Raw genomic sequence first — 15,471 nt, forward strand, 5'->3', positions numbered from 1 at the left:
GAGCAGCTAGAGCCAGCCTTTGAGCAAGCGCCACAACCTAAGCTGAATTAAAAGGAGGAATAGATCATTCTGTCGCATCACCACCATCAGTATCAGAGCTCAAAGAAAGAGCTAATGGGATGAAAGGGATACAATCTCCCATAGCAGTAAATCCAGAAAGCAGAAAATGAGTGCTGTGTTTCACAAGCGGTCAATTTTACATATCTGTATGTGGATGGATGGATTCTATGCACGTTTGTGTGGATGTAATTCTCACTTCATTCAGCAGGCTTACTCCCAAGTAAGGATGCTCAGGGTCACAGTCTCAGAGCAAAACCCTTTATTTGGGATTATGTTCCTTCCAGCTCATTGCAATTTACATTTGAGTAAACAAGCACAGCATTGGCTTCCCGTCCTATTAAAGCCAACAGAGCAAAGCCAAGTAAATAAAAAGTCCTGTCTGGTGCAGAGAGCTCTTTTTAGGAGCATTATAACACTTCTACCCATCTTCTCCATCTATTATCTAACAGGTGGTTATCTCCTATTATCTAACAAGAGACTGAATGTTACTGCCCGACATAGTAAGGATTTAACTGAAGGTAGTGGAAATCTGTTCCTATTTGCATCTTTGGTAACAATGTGCCGCTGCAGAAAGCTAGCATTTCATAGAACTAGACTATCAAGTTGCACAAAGGTGGGGCATGAGACTGGTTTCTACTTAAATGCATGTTCAGGCTCGTTGTACAGGAACACCAGATTTATTTACTGTAGGCATTCCTGTTTCAATTCCCAAGCTGGGGGGGGGGGGGAGGGACATTGACTGCTCTTATGAATACCTCCATTGCTTCATTTGACCATTCGTAAACATTGTCCTTATTCTGATAAGACCTTGCATGGGAGAATACCGTTTAAATACACTATAAGGGGTGTTTTCATAAATCTATATGAGTTGGTATGACCCGGACTCTAGTCTCACATGCTGAACACTGGATGGGAAGACTGGAAGCCCAGTTACGCAATCTCCACAGCTGCATATTGCTCAGGTATTATTTCCATGGGTGTGGCTGATCCAGTTTAGCAAGAAGCCAGCAAGGCAAGGAATGGGGATAGAGGAGTCATTCTATTTCTTTTTCATTTTTAATGAGAAACTACAGTGGTACCTTGGTTCCTGAACAGCTTAGTTGCCAAGCAAGTTGGCTCCCAAACGCCTCAAACCCAGAAGTAAGTGTTCTGGTTTGCGAATGTTTTTCGGAAGCCAAACATCCGATGCAGCTTCCACTTGAGTGCAGAAAGCTCTGCAGCCAATCGGAAGCTGCGCCTTGGTTTTTGAACGGTTTTGGAAGTTAAACAGACTCCCAGAATGGATTAAGAACCATTTAAGAAATGGATTCCAGAACCAAGGTACCACTGTACCTCATTTGCTCAGTTGGTTACAGCGTGGTGCTGATAGTGCCAAGTTGCAGGTTCGATCCCCATATGGGACAGCTGCATATTTCTACATTGCTTGATGACCCCCAGGGTTCCTTCCTCTACAATTCTATGAATATATGTACTTCTTGAACCAACAGGCAAACGGAAACACAGCTGTCCTTCAAAATTCATCCCTTATCTGAATCTATAATGCAGTTTTCCAACCAAACGACGAGTACAAAAATACATCTATTAGCACTTGTACTGGTAAACCCAGAAAAATGCACATGTTAAGGGAAATGGCTTGCAAAAAATGTGTCTATTACTCAAAACTGTATACAAAATGTCTTTATTAGGAGAAATTCGCACTAAAATGCTTGTGGGATTTTATATATATTGCAAACTGCTACAAGAACTGGATTTAAGACTGAAAAAAGTGAGAAACAGAAAGAACCAAAAAGGACAGATTTGCCCATCCATAGCAAGGAGACAGCCATTATGAGCAATGGACTTGGGGAGCTTTGTAGGAGAGGCAGAAGCAGTATGGTGCAGGATATAGGGCATGGGCACAAGGAGACTTGGATTCAAACCCCTGCCCAAAAGGTCACTTCTTTTTCAGCCTGGCCAACACCAGAGGTTCTTTGTAAGGATTGCCTGGGATAACACTCAGAACCTGAACTCCTTTGCAGATTACGGGGACACAACTATGCTCAATCAGTAAAACAGTATTCCTAGTTTGCAACATAACCTGCTGTAATCCACAACAGCCTGCACTTTGATGCAATAGCTATGTGGCGTCCATTAATAGTGGCTGTTGCCAAATCAACTATTTCAGCCCACTTTGCAGCCTGGTGCCAACACTATGTGACCTACATTACTGGTGCAACACCAAAGTTATTACAGCCATCCTTGCACTGAAGCCTACATGCATAATTACTAGCAGAACAGGTTAGGTTTACAAGATCCAGGAGATCCAGCAACTTAATAATAAATCGTTTAGATTAGGAAAGTCAAGCCCAGATCAACAGTTATGGAAGGCCAAGAGAGCCCTGACTGGCTCTCCAGATCACCTCATCCTGTTGACTGGACGAACTACCTTCCAGCCATCTTCAGGGAGGTGGAGCAGCAAGGCCAGCAGGAAATCAGGCCAGCAAAAACCTGATTTATTAATAATGCATAATACTTATGGTACAGTTTACTCATAGGAAACTGCTTTAAATTTATTTTTTTGTTAATAACTTTTCCCAGCCCTGCATCTGGAACTACTGCGAACTGGGCGGTTTATCAATTAACTAGGCAATAGTGCTTTCCATATCAACGTTGAGGGTCTTTTCTGCTTTGCAATGCACCAGTTACTTTGCTAATGTTTTGCATGACACTTTACATAGGCTAATGTCATTATGATAAAAGCCTTTTGATTTGATTTGTTTTTGAATAGGAATTATGGATGCATCAACACCACAAACTTAAATCACTTGCAAATCACTTTTAGCCTACAAAGAATCTTGTGTGCTGTAGGTTTATTGAGTTTAGACCTATGTTTATAGGCTCTTAACAGTTTTACAGGACTACAGGGCCCAAGGTTTGTAATATGGTTGAATCTTCAGTGGGAGATCTGTTTAATTATCTGCTGGATGACCTCCGGGTGACTGTCTACCCTTTGTGCTGTTGGGAATGAATTCAGCAAATGTCTGGGATGCGTGTATTCTTTCCACATTAGCTCAAATGTGTGCTGGGTGAATCCTTTAGACTCAATAAAGGACACCCCATTCCATTGCTGCCTATCTTTAGCAGCACTTGTCGTCGCGGACTAGCATGGCATTTGTTAACTGCGCTGTAACTCGCAAAGCTAATCAGGAGCATAATGGGGCAATATATTAGGCACCTCTGCGAAGCCAAGAAATGTGGTCAGATTGTTAGCAAAAAATAATCTTAACAGCACAATGGTCAAGGGTGAGAGTTGATATTAAATTGCTGATATCGTACTCCTGAACAACACTTTTATCGTGCAAAGAGCTCAGCAGTTTCCCCCTTACATTACTTCGCAGCTACCCTTCAGAGGAAGTCACTATTATTCCCATTTTACAGATAAGACCACGGGGTTGAATCCAAGCTAAGTTTGTTGAGCTTAGAACCCATCAAAATCAATAGGACAAGTTAACTATGACCTTACCTAAGTCCCATTGATATAAGGTAAAGGTAAAGGTACCCCTGCCCGTACGGGCCAGTCTTGACAGACTCTGGGGTTGTGCGCCCATCTCACTTAAGAGGCCAGGGGCCAGCGCTGTCCGGAGACACTTCCGGGTCACATGGCCAGTGTGACATCGCTGCTCTGGCGAGCCAGAGCTGCACACGGAAACGCCGTTTACCTTCCCGCTGGTAAGCGGTCCCTATTTATCTACTTGCACCCGGAGGTGCTTTCGAACTGCAAGGTTGGCAGGCGCTGGGACCGAGCAGCGGGAGCGCACCCCGCAGCAGGGATTCGAACCGCCGACCTTTTGATCAGCAAGTCCTAGGCGCTGAGGCTTTAACCCACAAAGGGCAGCAAATGCAGCTTTGTCCTATGACACCTCACCCCTGTGTCCTACAGCCCAGCATCTGCTGCCTGAGGCAGCCACCTCACACCAAATGACAGGGATGGCCCTGTATAATCCTATTCACATGATCTGTTCTGTAAAGTTAAATTAAATCTGATCTGTACCGGGGCCCAATAAAGCATCGCAGAGTTGCAATCACTTGTCTCTCTGTGAATCAGTTGAGGATAATTATGTGCACTTTCAGGTTATTATTTTCACCATTTATCATTAGAGGGTGCATTATAACACAAGCTAGAATGTAGTATAACACTCTGCCCCACGTGGTTTGGCAGTGTGGGGAGAGAACAGCAGAGGGAGAGATCATGATGGCAGGCAAGTTAAACAAGTGCAAGGATTGGGAGCCCAAGGCCTGCCAGATGTTCTCAGACTCCATCTCCCACCAACTCCAGCCAACATAGCCAACTGTCAGTAGTGATGGAAGGCAGAGTCAACATATGGAAGACCACAGGTTCCCCATCCCTGAGCAAGAAGAGATGGGCTTTGGAGCAAAACAGGTAGCACAACTATGCAGGCACACAAAAGGGGGCAGGAGCGAAAAAAGGTTTAAAGACTTCTAAAGTGATCGAAAGTCGTAGAGTCTGAAAGGTTAAGGTCACAGGCAGGCGTTTATCAGGAGAAAGATAAGAACTTCATGCTGACATTTTGCAGAACAGTATGAACCCTCTCATACAGAAATGGAAGGTCAATGAATAATTTTCCTTTGTGTTGTTTCCATAAATTTGCAAAGTATATTTATTTCCTGGCACAGTACAGATAAGGAAAGTGAGGGAAGCTTTGGGGGGTGGGGTGGGGGACGCTTTTTGGAGAGCCTCGCCTGCTACTGCTGTTTGGGTTCCCAACTTCCCAGCTAGCACATCTCAGCTGTCTGTGGCTCATTGGTAAATAAATGCATTTATGCAACAGGTTGCAAAACTCTTCCTGCCATTCTCACGGCTGAGCAGCAAAGGCATGATACAACATTAAATCCTTTGGATATAGAAATCCTTTAGTGCACCGAAAGCAGAGTGAAAATAAACCCAAAGTGCCATCTCAGAGGTGCAGAATAACCCCATATTAGTTGTTCGCATACTGATGTCCTGATTCAACACTGAAGCCACAAGCTTTGCAGATCCTATCCGGTTGCAAGTTTACTTGAGTTCACAGAAGTGGTTGCCAGCTTGAATTTCTGCTGGTGCAGAAAGGAGATCAAAGTACCTGTCTGTATGGGGGGGAGAGGAAGCCGCCCTATGCTGTTCATCCTGCTAGCTCACTACTGTCCTCTGCCTGGAAGCGACTTCCCAGGGTCTCAGCTACAGGTCTTGCCCATCACCTGCTAGGGACAGAAACATGTACTCTGCCACTGAGATATAGGCTGTGGACACACGTAACCTTTGAAACACACAGAAGCTGCTTTTTCACAGCATGCTTTCATATAGTACATAGCGGTTTGCAGTTATACACACCTTTGCAAGATAACATAATCTAAAGCAGCACCCATTATCCCTGCTGTCCGCACACACAGGTGAGCATGTTTTCAGACTATTGTGTTCTCTGTTGCCCTCCCCTAAATTAGTGTTTCCACAGGCAGTGTGTGTGTGTGTTTCGCAGTCTTCTGAAAAAGGACCTGGAAAACTGGTGTGCTGATATATGGAGGATATATATCAGTATACAGAGGCAGCTAAGTTACTGTACTTCTTCCTAGTTTGCTTATTTGATTCATAGACAAATAGTTAAACAGAATGAGAGGTCCTGCAAGATCAGTAGATCTGCCCCAATAGAAGAGAACGTAAGAAAGTGCCATGTGTGTAGCACGTGAGAAGTATATTCTCAGCACAAAATGGATTATAACAATTACAGCAGAATGCAATGAAACCCATACCTCCTCCATTGAAAAATCCTCTTAACATGTGCCCTTCTTTCTCACCTTTCTTATATCATCCAAAACCGGTTTGAAATCCATATAGTGATATCAGTTTCATAATCTCTGACCTGGCAAGATATCGCGAATCATGAAGTGTGCTATGCAAGGATCTCAATGTGGGGGAAACCATGAAGCCAACCAATGCTTCTACTACATAGCTCCATAATTATTTCAGACATCTGGATATATTGGTATATCATGGTGTTTAGCTGGTGCTGTATTGCAATGTTTAAAACCGGATATCGCCCAGCCCTAGTGCCAAGTCATAATAAAAATAATTATTATTATTATTATTTATTTATTTATTTATTATTTATATCCCGCCCATCTGGCTGAGTTCCCCCAGCCACTCTGGGCGGCTCCCAATCAAGTGTTAAAAACAATACAGCATTAAATATTAAAAACTTCCTTTTAAAGATAGGATAGCTGCTTATTTCCTTGACATCTGATGGGAGGGCGTTCCACACCTGCTTAGCTTCTACGTTGCTTCAGCAAGGTGGCAGCCTCATGTCCCCTCAGGCCCTGACCCAGAGCACTATTTAAGACATCTCTCTATCCCAAAAGCAGTAGCCCCAGACGCTGGCACATTTAGAAACACCAGCATACTGGGAGATTAACTAGACCAGATTATATAACAGGACAGGGGAGAAGCTCGATTTAGGATCTTGACCTCAGTTATACGACACCCTTCCTTCAGAACAACTTCCTGGGTAATCTTTTAGACCTTGAGAGTGTTACCCTCAGTCACCTGACACTGTCACTTAGAGAACACTTGTAATCAATGGGAATAGGGCAGATATAGTACAGACAATGTAGACTTCAAAGGAGATACAGCTGCTTTATGAAATAAGCCCCAAGCGCCAAATTATGCATAAGAGGAGCCACAAAATGATTAATGGATACAAATGGGAGAGGCTCTAGAAAATTAATTGTAGAATTAAGGCCAGAATATGTTTTGTGATTAATGACTTCGGGTTTGTGAAGCATGTTGCACGGAGAAAACACTGTAGAAATTGCCACAGCTGCCAGATTGCAGTTATTACCGGGGTTGAGAGTCATATTGGCCTGCAATTCAAAGTGCCACTTCCTGCTAGTTTTGCGGCAACCACCACAAAAAGGACAACCCGAAATGGGCCAGATTGGGAGCCATGCCTGAGACTTCGATTCTTGCCCCTCTGTATTCATTTAAGGACAAATGGAAATTGAACCAAATGGGCCACATTTGTGGGGCTTTCATGGGGTCCCTACTTTCAGATGGAATTCAGCTAGCACCCTCAGCTTGTGGAATTACAGTTGATTTTGTTTGTTGCTCTTATGCAACAAACCTTCTTTGCCCTCCCAAAACTGGACTTTTGCGATAAGGAAAGTGACAGGAAAATTCACTGGAAAATGTGGGTAAGAAAGACCATGGAGACAACTGCAGCTAGAATTTTGTTAGCTAAGAATTGGAAATCACAAGAAGTCCCAACAGTGGAGGAATGGCAAATGAAGATGATGGACTTTTCGGAGCTAGCCGATCTGACTGGAAGAGTCCGTGACCAGAAGGAGGAGGAGTACCAGGAGGAATGGATGAAATTCAAAGACTATTTAGTTAAATACGATAACTTAATTGGAAAAACTTGCAAATACCAGATAGGCTTAGGATTTAAATATGTGATGTTAGAGAATAATATGTTTAAAGCCAAATTGAAAACAAAGAAAGATGTTAAGTGATTAAGTTAATTTTATGAGAAAATTGGTTTTGGAAAACTGTTACAATGATATACACTGAAATTCAGCCAGGGGGATTTGAGTAACAATGTTACTAATATTGGATCAAGTACAGTTAAGATGTATGTTTGTTTGTTTGTTTGTTTGTTTGTTTTTGGAAAACCAATAAAAAAATTGAGGGGGGTGGGAGAAAGACCCTGGAAAGCCACTGCCAGTCATTGTAGAGAACAATGAGCAAGATGGACCAATGGTCAGCCTGGATATCAGCCTGGATAGCTCAGTTGGTTAGAGCATGGTTAATGCTAAGGAGATAATGCTAAGGTTGCAGGTTGAATCCCCATATGGTGGGTTGCGTAGAGGTTGGGCTAGAAGATCCTTGGGGTCCTTCCAACTCTACAATTCCATGATTCTATGATTTGAGTCTATGACTCTGTATAAGGCAGCTTCCTATTTTTTTTATGTCTAACCTCCCTGTATACCAATCAGAATGAATGCTCAATAAATTGCTGACACCGTCTAACCTCCCTGGTAAATGAATCAGGACGAATCCTTGATAAACAGGTCATCTGGAAGCAGCGTTGGTTCAATCTCCCATTCATTCCAAAACGAATGCATGCTCCATGGACTCACAAGCCTAGAAGCCAACACAGACTGGTGTTTTCTCACACAGCCTGTTACAGGAGGAGACGGCAGTGAGAACCATCACTCAGAAAGACAACAATTGGAGGGTGCTATTTCATCATCATACACAGCAATTGCTACAATCCCCCTTTGAAAATATCACCCCCACCTTCAAGCCTTTCTCTCTCACACACAAACCACTTCCTCACTTCCCCTAACAAATTGGCATTCTGCAGGTGCTACCTGTAGAAGTGTTACCACGGTGTTGATGAGCTGTTGAAGGAAGGTGGGGACTCTGCTATCAATTTCCCCACAACAGTTCTGTTCCGTTGGGCAAGGAGGAGGAAGGTGGCCCCTGGATTGACTCAGGTTTATCAACTTGGTCAGTGGTTTGTTCGGCTGGAACTTTGGAGGTATGCATTTGGGAAAATATGATGATCGTTATATTAATCACTGTCCTTGACTGTACTGTATGGCATTTTAATAATAATAATAATAATAATAATAATAATAATAATAATAATAATAATAATAATTTATTTGTACCCCGCCCATCTGGCTGGGTTTCCCCAGCCACTCTGGGCGGCTTCCAGCAAAGATGAAAGATACACTAAAGATGAAAGATACACTAATAGGTAAAAGAATCTGGGCTGTGAATTTTACACTATCCCTTTTAAGCACATTCAAAGCATATTCTTTCCCTCAAGGAATTCTGGGAATTGTAGTTTACCCCTCCTAGAGTTACAATTCGCAGCAACCCTTAACAAACTACAGTACCCAGAATTCTTTGATGAGGAGAATGTGCTTTGAATGCATGGTTTGTACACAGCAAGGAATTAAGAAACACGCAGAATTAAATGCTGCCGATGTGGTAATTACAGAGTGCATACTTTGCTTGCAGAAAATCCATGGTGTCTCCAGTAGCACACTAGGCAAGACCTCTGACTGAGATCTTGGAGAGTTGCCATCAGTCAAGAATAGATGGAACAATAGTATGTCTCAGTATAAGGTGGCATAAAATGTTCATACATCAAGATAACTTTAAGATGCTTCTAGAGCCATTAATGTGTGTGGTTGAAGTGATTGTTGTCTTTAAGATCTGTGCCATTTTATCCTGCACGTGACCTTCTCTGTCAGATTAAGACAAATATGCCGTATTTTTCGCTCTATAAGACGCACATTTTCCCCTCCAAAAACTAAGGGGAAATGTGTGTGCGTCTTATGGAGCGAATCCAGGCTCCTTGGCTTCAAAGATAGCTGCCTGAAGCCTCCGGAGTGCAGCGGGAGCTCCCGCTGCGCTCTGGAAGCTTCGGGTTCCTTTCGCTGAAGGGTAGGTGCCGCTTCAGCTAAGCGGGGGGAGAAATGGAAGGGGCTCCGTTTCTCCTGCTGCTTCGCTGAAGGGGCGCTGCACAGAGAGTGGGAGAATTTTTTTCTTGTTCTCCCCCTCTAAAACAAGGTGCGTCCTATGGTTGGGTGCGTCCTATAGAGCGAAAAATACAGTACCTTTGTCACCTCAAAATCCCCTCTCTACGACTGGCGAAAGCAGAACCAAATGTACAGAGAAAGTTGAGCTATGTTTCATTTGCCCAAAGCATGCACATCACAGAAACCAGCCATTTTTGGTATACAACTTGTATACCAGACTGGCGTAAAATTGTTTGATTTTATTCTGTTGTGCTTTGTTTGCTTTTGCCCTGTGTGAGGAAAGTAAGGCAGGCGGGCTTTTTTTAATAAATAGGCCACTGTTCCCAATGTAGTGCACACAACTGAATTAGCTGTCACAACTCTGGCTGATTAAAATCAGCTCTCATATATCCAGAACCTTGTAAGTATTGACTTCTCCATTGATTTGTGTCTGTGCTAAGAATAAAGCGCTGGTACCAATCTGTAGAAATGCTCAATCTCCTGTGTTGGGATCTGTTTATACATTCAGCAGGATCAAGTGAGAAAACAGATTTTCTTGGACTCCTCCAAGGCAGTTGGGAAGTTGCAAGTTTGAATGCTCGTGTCAAGATGCTGGACTAGATAGGATTTTGGCCTGAATTTGATATAAAAGTATAGCATGTACTCAGACTGTATGTTTCAGTGGTCTCTGCTTTACTTGACAGTGACTGGCAGTACAGTGGTACCTTGGGTTACAGATGCTTCAGGTTACAGACACTTCAGGTTATAGACTCCGCTAACCCAGAAACAGTACCTTGGGTTAAGAACTTTGCTTCAGGATGAGAACAGAAATCATGCAGTGGTGGCACAGCGGCAGCAGGAGGCCCCATTCGCTAAAGTGGTGCTTCAGGTTAAGAACAGTTTCAGGTTAAGAACGGACCTCTGGAACGAATTAAGTACTTAACCTGAGGTACCACTGTATGTAGAAAAGAATAAGCTTGCAAGGTAAAAAGCTGGTACATTCGATCCATAGGTCAATCTGTACAGCGGTTGTGAAGCCAAGGACTGAAATCTTATTAAGTGTGACTTCCAAACAGGTGGACATGAACAGTTGTATGTCTTATCACTAAGAAGGAAGGCAACTGCTCTGCGTTGGATACAAGGTTATTGAGTCCCAGACTTCAATTTAGCAGGACCCTGAGATGATACAGCAAAAGGGCACACTTGAAGTATGCTTGTCATGAGATGCGGAGCTAGCCGCTGAGAAAAATTTACGTGACTCAAGTTTCACTCCATTTGTTTTTGCAGAATCCGCTGGTGCTTTTTGTGTGTTTCAGTAACAGCAAACGACATCGAGCTTTTGCACTCTGAAAGGCAACTGTGGCTTAGGTGCATAGCACAGGGCGTGACGACCATAATAGCGTGGAACACTGTACATTATAAAGCCACATTTCTCAAATTAGCCGGAGGGAAGTCTAAGCATAGGGACAGACAAGGATGCCTATTACATGTAGCTGAATTTATACATGACTCTACAATGAAGATCATGGCCACTGGGCCCATCACCTTCTGGCAAATAGAAGAGGAAGAAATGGAGGCAGTGAGAGATTTTACTTTCTTGGGTTCCATGATCACTGCAGATGGTGACAGCAGTCACGAAATTAAAAGACGCCTCCTTCTTGGGAGAAAAGCAATGACAAACCTAGACAGCATCTTAAAAAGCAGAGACATCACCTTGTCAACAAAGGTCCGTATAGTTAAAGCTGTGGTTTTCCCAGTAGTGATGTATGGAAGTGAGAGCTGTACCATAAAGAAGGCTGATCGCCGAAGAACTGATGCTTTTGAATTATGGTGTTGGAGGAGTCTCTTGAGAGTCCCATGGACTGCAAGAAGATCAAACCTATCCATTCTTAAGGAAATCAGCCCTGAGTGCTCACTGGAAGGACAGATTGTGAAGCTGAGGCTCCAATACTTTGGCCACCTCATGAGAAGAGAAGACTCCCTGGAAAAGACCCTGATGCTGGGAAAGATGGAGGGCACAAGGAGAAGGAGACGACAGAGGATGCAATGGTTGGATAGTGTTCTCGAAGCTATCAGCATGAGTTTGACCAAACTGTGGGAGGCAGTGGAAGACAGGAGTGCCTGGCGTGCTCTGGTCCATGGGGTCACAAAGAGTCGAACATGACTAAATGACTAAACAACAGCATACAAGGGATACCCACTGTCTGCTCAGTCCTGCTGTCTAGACTCTATACTAAATTATAGGTTCACAGCCCGAGGGCCTGACTGAGTGAGCAAGCTGCTCTAATGTCCCCAGTGGTGCTTTGCAGACAAAGCTAAGTTTCTAGACCGCTATTGGGCTAGCTGCAGTGATGTCACAGAGGAGCCTGGACCTGGGAAGTGAAATACGAGGATAACCTGAGAGGGAATGTCTTGGCATTGGAATTTCAAGTCCACCGGCTAATTTTAGTGCCAATAAACCCCTTCACCTTTGCCTGTATGATGTAGGCTTCCAGAGGACACCTCAGTGGTGCAAATCAACTGAAGGGAGTATACGGTGCCCAGAATGCGACCTCATAATGCACCCTGCCAGACAAATTCCAGTAATGTATATAGGAGTGACAGAGGTTCCTCAAATGCTCTGAGAGGGGCCAGGGCAGGCTATGAAGCTTTCAAAGTGGGTATCGCCTCTCCATTTCACAGCTTCTCATTCCCTCCCCTCCCCACTAATCCCAGAAGTGCTTACATTGGATGCCCCGGGATAGCCCCCCCCCTTGTGAACCTGGCTAGGTTGCTTGAATCCTGGGGGTGGGGAGATAGGGGGGGCCAGTAATGAAATCCACACGTTCTTCCCCGATTCCTCCTTACTTTTTATCAAATCACCCACCCACCCACCCCCTGAACCCTCCTTAAAGTAGCTAAGGGACAGAAGCTTACAAAGAACAGCATACAAACCCCGTCTCTCCCGTCATGAAAGGAATCGGAAGGAATATTGTTCGCTGTGAACTGTTTCTGAAATCTTTTCTTGACAGAACATACATGAGTTGAGTGGGAAGAAGACTCATGGCGGCATGAGACGCCCACCGCAGGTAGCTTATTTTGGATGTCATGGATTATCGGCAAATGACTGGTTATTTAAGTTATTGTTATTTTAATTTTCTTTCCAGGGTCAGGGGAGAGAGTTGCTTGTGGGGTTTTCTGCCTCAAATTCCAAAATACCTTTATCAACTTTCGGTACTATGCGTCTTGATTCGGTGTGTTCTTTTGCCATTTACTCATCTGTAGCCCTCGGGGAGAAAATGTCTTGCACAGGCCCTAACCATAACCAAATTTACATGTGTGTGTGTGTGTAAAGTCATTTGCCCACATTCTTCTCTCCCTACCTTGTCTGCCCCTCCATCCCTGTGTTGTTTCTGCACTATGTCACAATCACAGCATACATTTAAAGGACATTTATATCACTTTAACAGTCAGGGCTTCTGCCTAAAGAATCATGGGAATTGTAGTTTACCCCCTCAGAGAGCTATAATTCCCAGCATGCTTAACAGACTACATTCCCCAGGATTCTTTGAGGGAAGCCATGTGCTTCAAATGTAATGCTGTGGATGTGACCTTAGAGACTTTGTGCTCCTTGGCAGCTGGGCCCTATCTGTTTAACTCCATGTTGCCATGCCAACTGAGGCCCAGCATGAGCACCAAGCACCCAAGGGGCAACTGTCGAAGCTCAGAAGGACCGCAGGGACCACTGGCATTGACACTTGTTTTGGGTTCCCTACCTCAGGCAGCTGGGAGTTGCCATTTGAATTTCTGCATTGCTTTGTAGACATTGTGGAAATGAAAATGGTGGCCCCTGAATCAAAGTGTCACTGCCACCACTGCCTATAGGAGGCCCACTGATATGTGAGGCAGCCCATCAGTAGTAACAGTAGTTGTTGTTGTCATAGTAAATATGTAGTTCATCAGAGCCAAATATTGAGTTTACCTTAGTGTGGTTTTATTTATTTAGTTTACTTAGGGTTGCCATATTTCAAAAAGTGAAAATCCAGACACAAAAGTTGTGAGAGCTCTTTTGGGGGGCAAATTTTTGGCCTTTTTTGGGGGGGGGGAAATCCGCCATAATCTACACTTCCGACATGGGTTGCCATAGATCCAGATTTTCCCAGACACTGTTTCTGACGGCCGAATCCAAGCTATGTCCAGGAAATTCCAGACTTGTGGCAGCCCTAGTTTACTGCCCTTTATCTGTAGATCTCAGGGAAGTTCACAACATTACTAGGAGCCACCACAAACAGTCCAAATGAGACCTCTCCTCTCTTCCAATGCACCCTTTATCAAAATAGAGACATTTACTGACAAGTGCCCAAGCCGTGGAACAGCTTTGGGGCCCAAATGCAAGGGAAACCCCAACAAAAGACTTAACTGGGACAAATTTTGCAAAATCTCTAAGAAAAGAAAACAGCAGCTGAAATCCCTCCCTCAGCCACCCATAGGGAGGGAGAACTTCAGGCTACAGAGATAGCACCTGTTAACTAACGCACCATGCTCAATACATTGACACCCATAAATACCATGCGCTTCTCCAAGTACAATTAGGTGTGGGAAATTAAGCTTCCCTCTCACCCCAGCCGCCCCAGAACAAACAGAGCCTATCCATTCAGTTTTGATGCTGGAGGAATTATCTTTGGAAAGAGTACAAATAGACAGACAGACAGACAGACATCAGTTCCTTCCCCACCCCAAGTGCGTTAAGCAGTGCAGCTGCCCCTTCTAGGCTGTATCCCCGCAACCAAAATATAAAATAAAATAAATGCAGCAGTGCTCTTGGTAATAAGTAACAGTGAAATGTTCTGATTGGTGATCTAGTGTAAGCTTGGGGGAATGTATCCCAGTGGGAGACCTTGTCAAGTCTGTACGTCTCTGATACCCTTCATTAGTGACCTCGAAGGGGAGCCAGCCTCATGCCAATGGAATTCACAGTGACACTGAGACTCTGTGACAGCGTGCATATGGAAATCCAGAAGAGGCCAGTTGGGTTCATAAGGCGGTGTTTTTCCAGGGTAGACCACCCCTTGAAAGAATGGAGGCATATTTACCGCAAGCCTTCAGGCCAAGACGTCAGGAAAAGCACGGGGTGGTGCAGAAGTGGCCTTGTTGGGGAAAATAATAATTTCATAAACCTGCATTTTGATCATTCTGTTTTCTTTCGAGTCTATGGCCTAGCTGAACTGAAAGGGCCTGTACCTGCCGTTTTACAGCACAGAACTAGCTGCTTTTGGGTACTGTACATAGTGAATGTCTATTCCAGAATGCTGAAAAGAATAATCCGTTAGACTCTAGGAGGTTGCCATTGTATGCATGAAAAGAGAATCAGCTAGGCATGGCAATTGTGATTCATCTTGAATTGTTTTGTAGACTTATGAAATAGGACATTAGAAGGAATTTAATGAGCATTTGAGGGTTAACTGCAATAGATTTTGCTAAGTGTTCAATCAATCAATCAATCAGTCAATCTCCTTTATTGGCATAGTAAGAGTACGTCGTATACATGGATTGGAACACATAGTAGGAGGTAAGACTGTCCAGACGTCGGGAGATACAAAGGTGATTCTAAGGACCTATGGAGGATGTAATTTCATGGTGTCACTCAGAAATATTGCCACATTCTCCACAATGTCATCCTTACCATTATTCAACAGGTAGGTCACCCTGGAAGAATCAGTGCGATAGATCCCCTCCTCCTTCAATAAGGGTGGCCCAAATACTTAAAATATATATTTGCATTAAATGGGCAGTGAAATAAAACGTGGTGGATTCGACCTGTTTTGTGCCATCTTAAATCAAGGATGGGAAATCTGTGGCCCTCCAGATGTT

The 15,471-nt window shown here is 43.9% G+C and overlaps 1 protein-coding gene across 10 annotated transcripts in view; it reads left to right on the plus strand.

Moving 5' to 3' along the window:
• Nucleotides 1-15,471, plus strand: part of LOC309365897 (uncharacterized protein) — a 37,663-nt gene that overhangs the window by 17,001 nt on the left and 5,191 nt on the right. The window contains exons 2-4 of one of the 10 annotated variants that reach the window (XM_081904501.1): nucleotides 10,909-11,347; nucleotides 12,633-12,689; nucleotides 15,128-15,296. The exons of 1 other annotated variant lie outside the window; for it this stretch is intronic. In XM_081904501.1, the coding sequence (XP_081760627.1) occupies nucleotides 10,909-11,347; nucleotides 12,633-12,689; nucleotides 15,128-15,130 (499 nt within the window). In that variant the 3' untranslated portion in view covers nucleotides 15,131-15,296. Of the gene's footprint in view, nucleotides 1-8,453; nucleotides 8,631-10,908; nucleotides 11,348-11,828; nucleotides 12,278-12,632; nucleotides 12,690-15,127; nucleotides 15,297-15,471 lie in introns of those variants that run through there. 8 more of the 10 variants (XM_081904502.1, XR_014166266.1, XR_014166261.1 and 5 more) reach the window with 8 other exon arrangements.

Source organism: Podarcis melisellensis (genome assembly GCF_964234715.1).
Source record: "Podarcis melisellensis genome assembly, chromosome: 3".
NCBI classification, from domain to species: Eukaryota; Metazoa; Chordata; class Lepidosauria; order Squamata; family Lacertidae; genus Podarcis; species Podarcis melisellensis.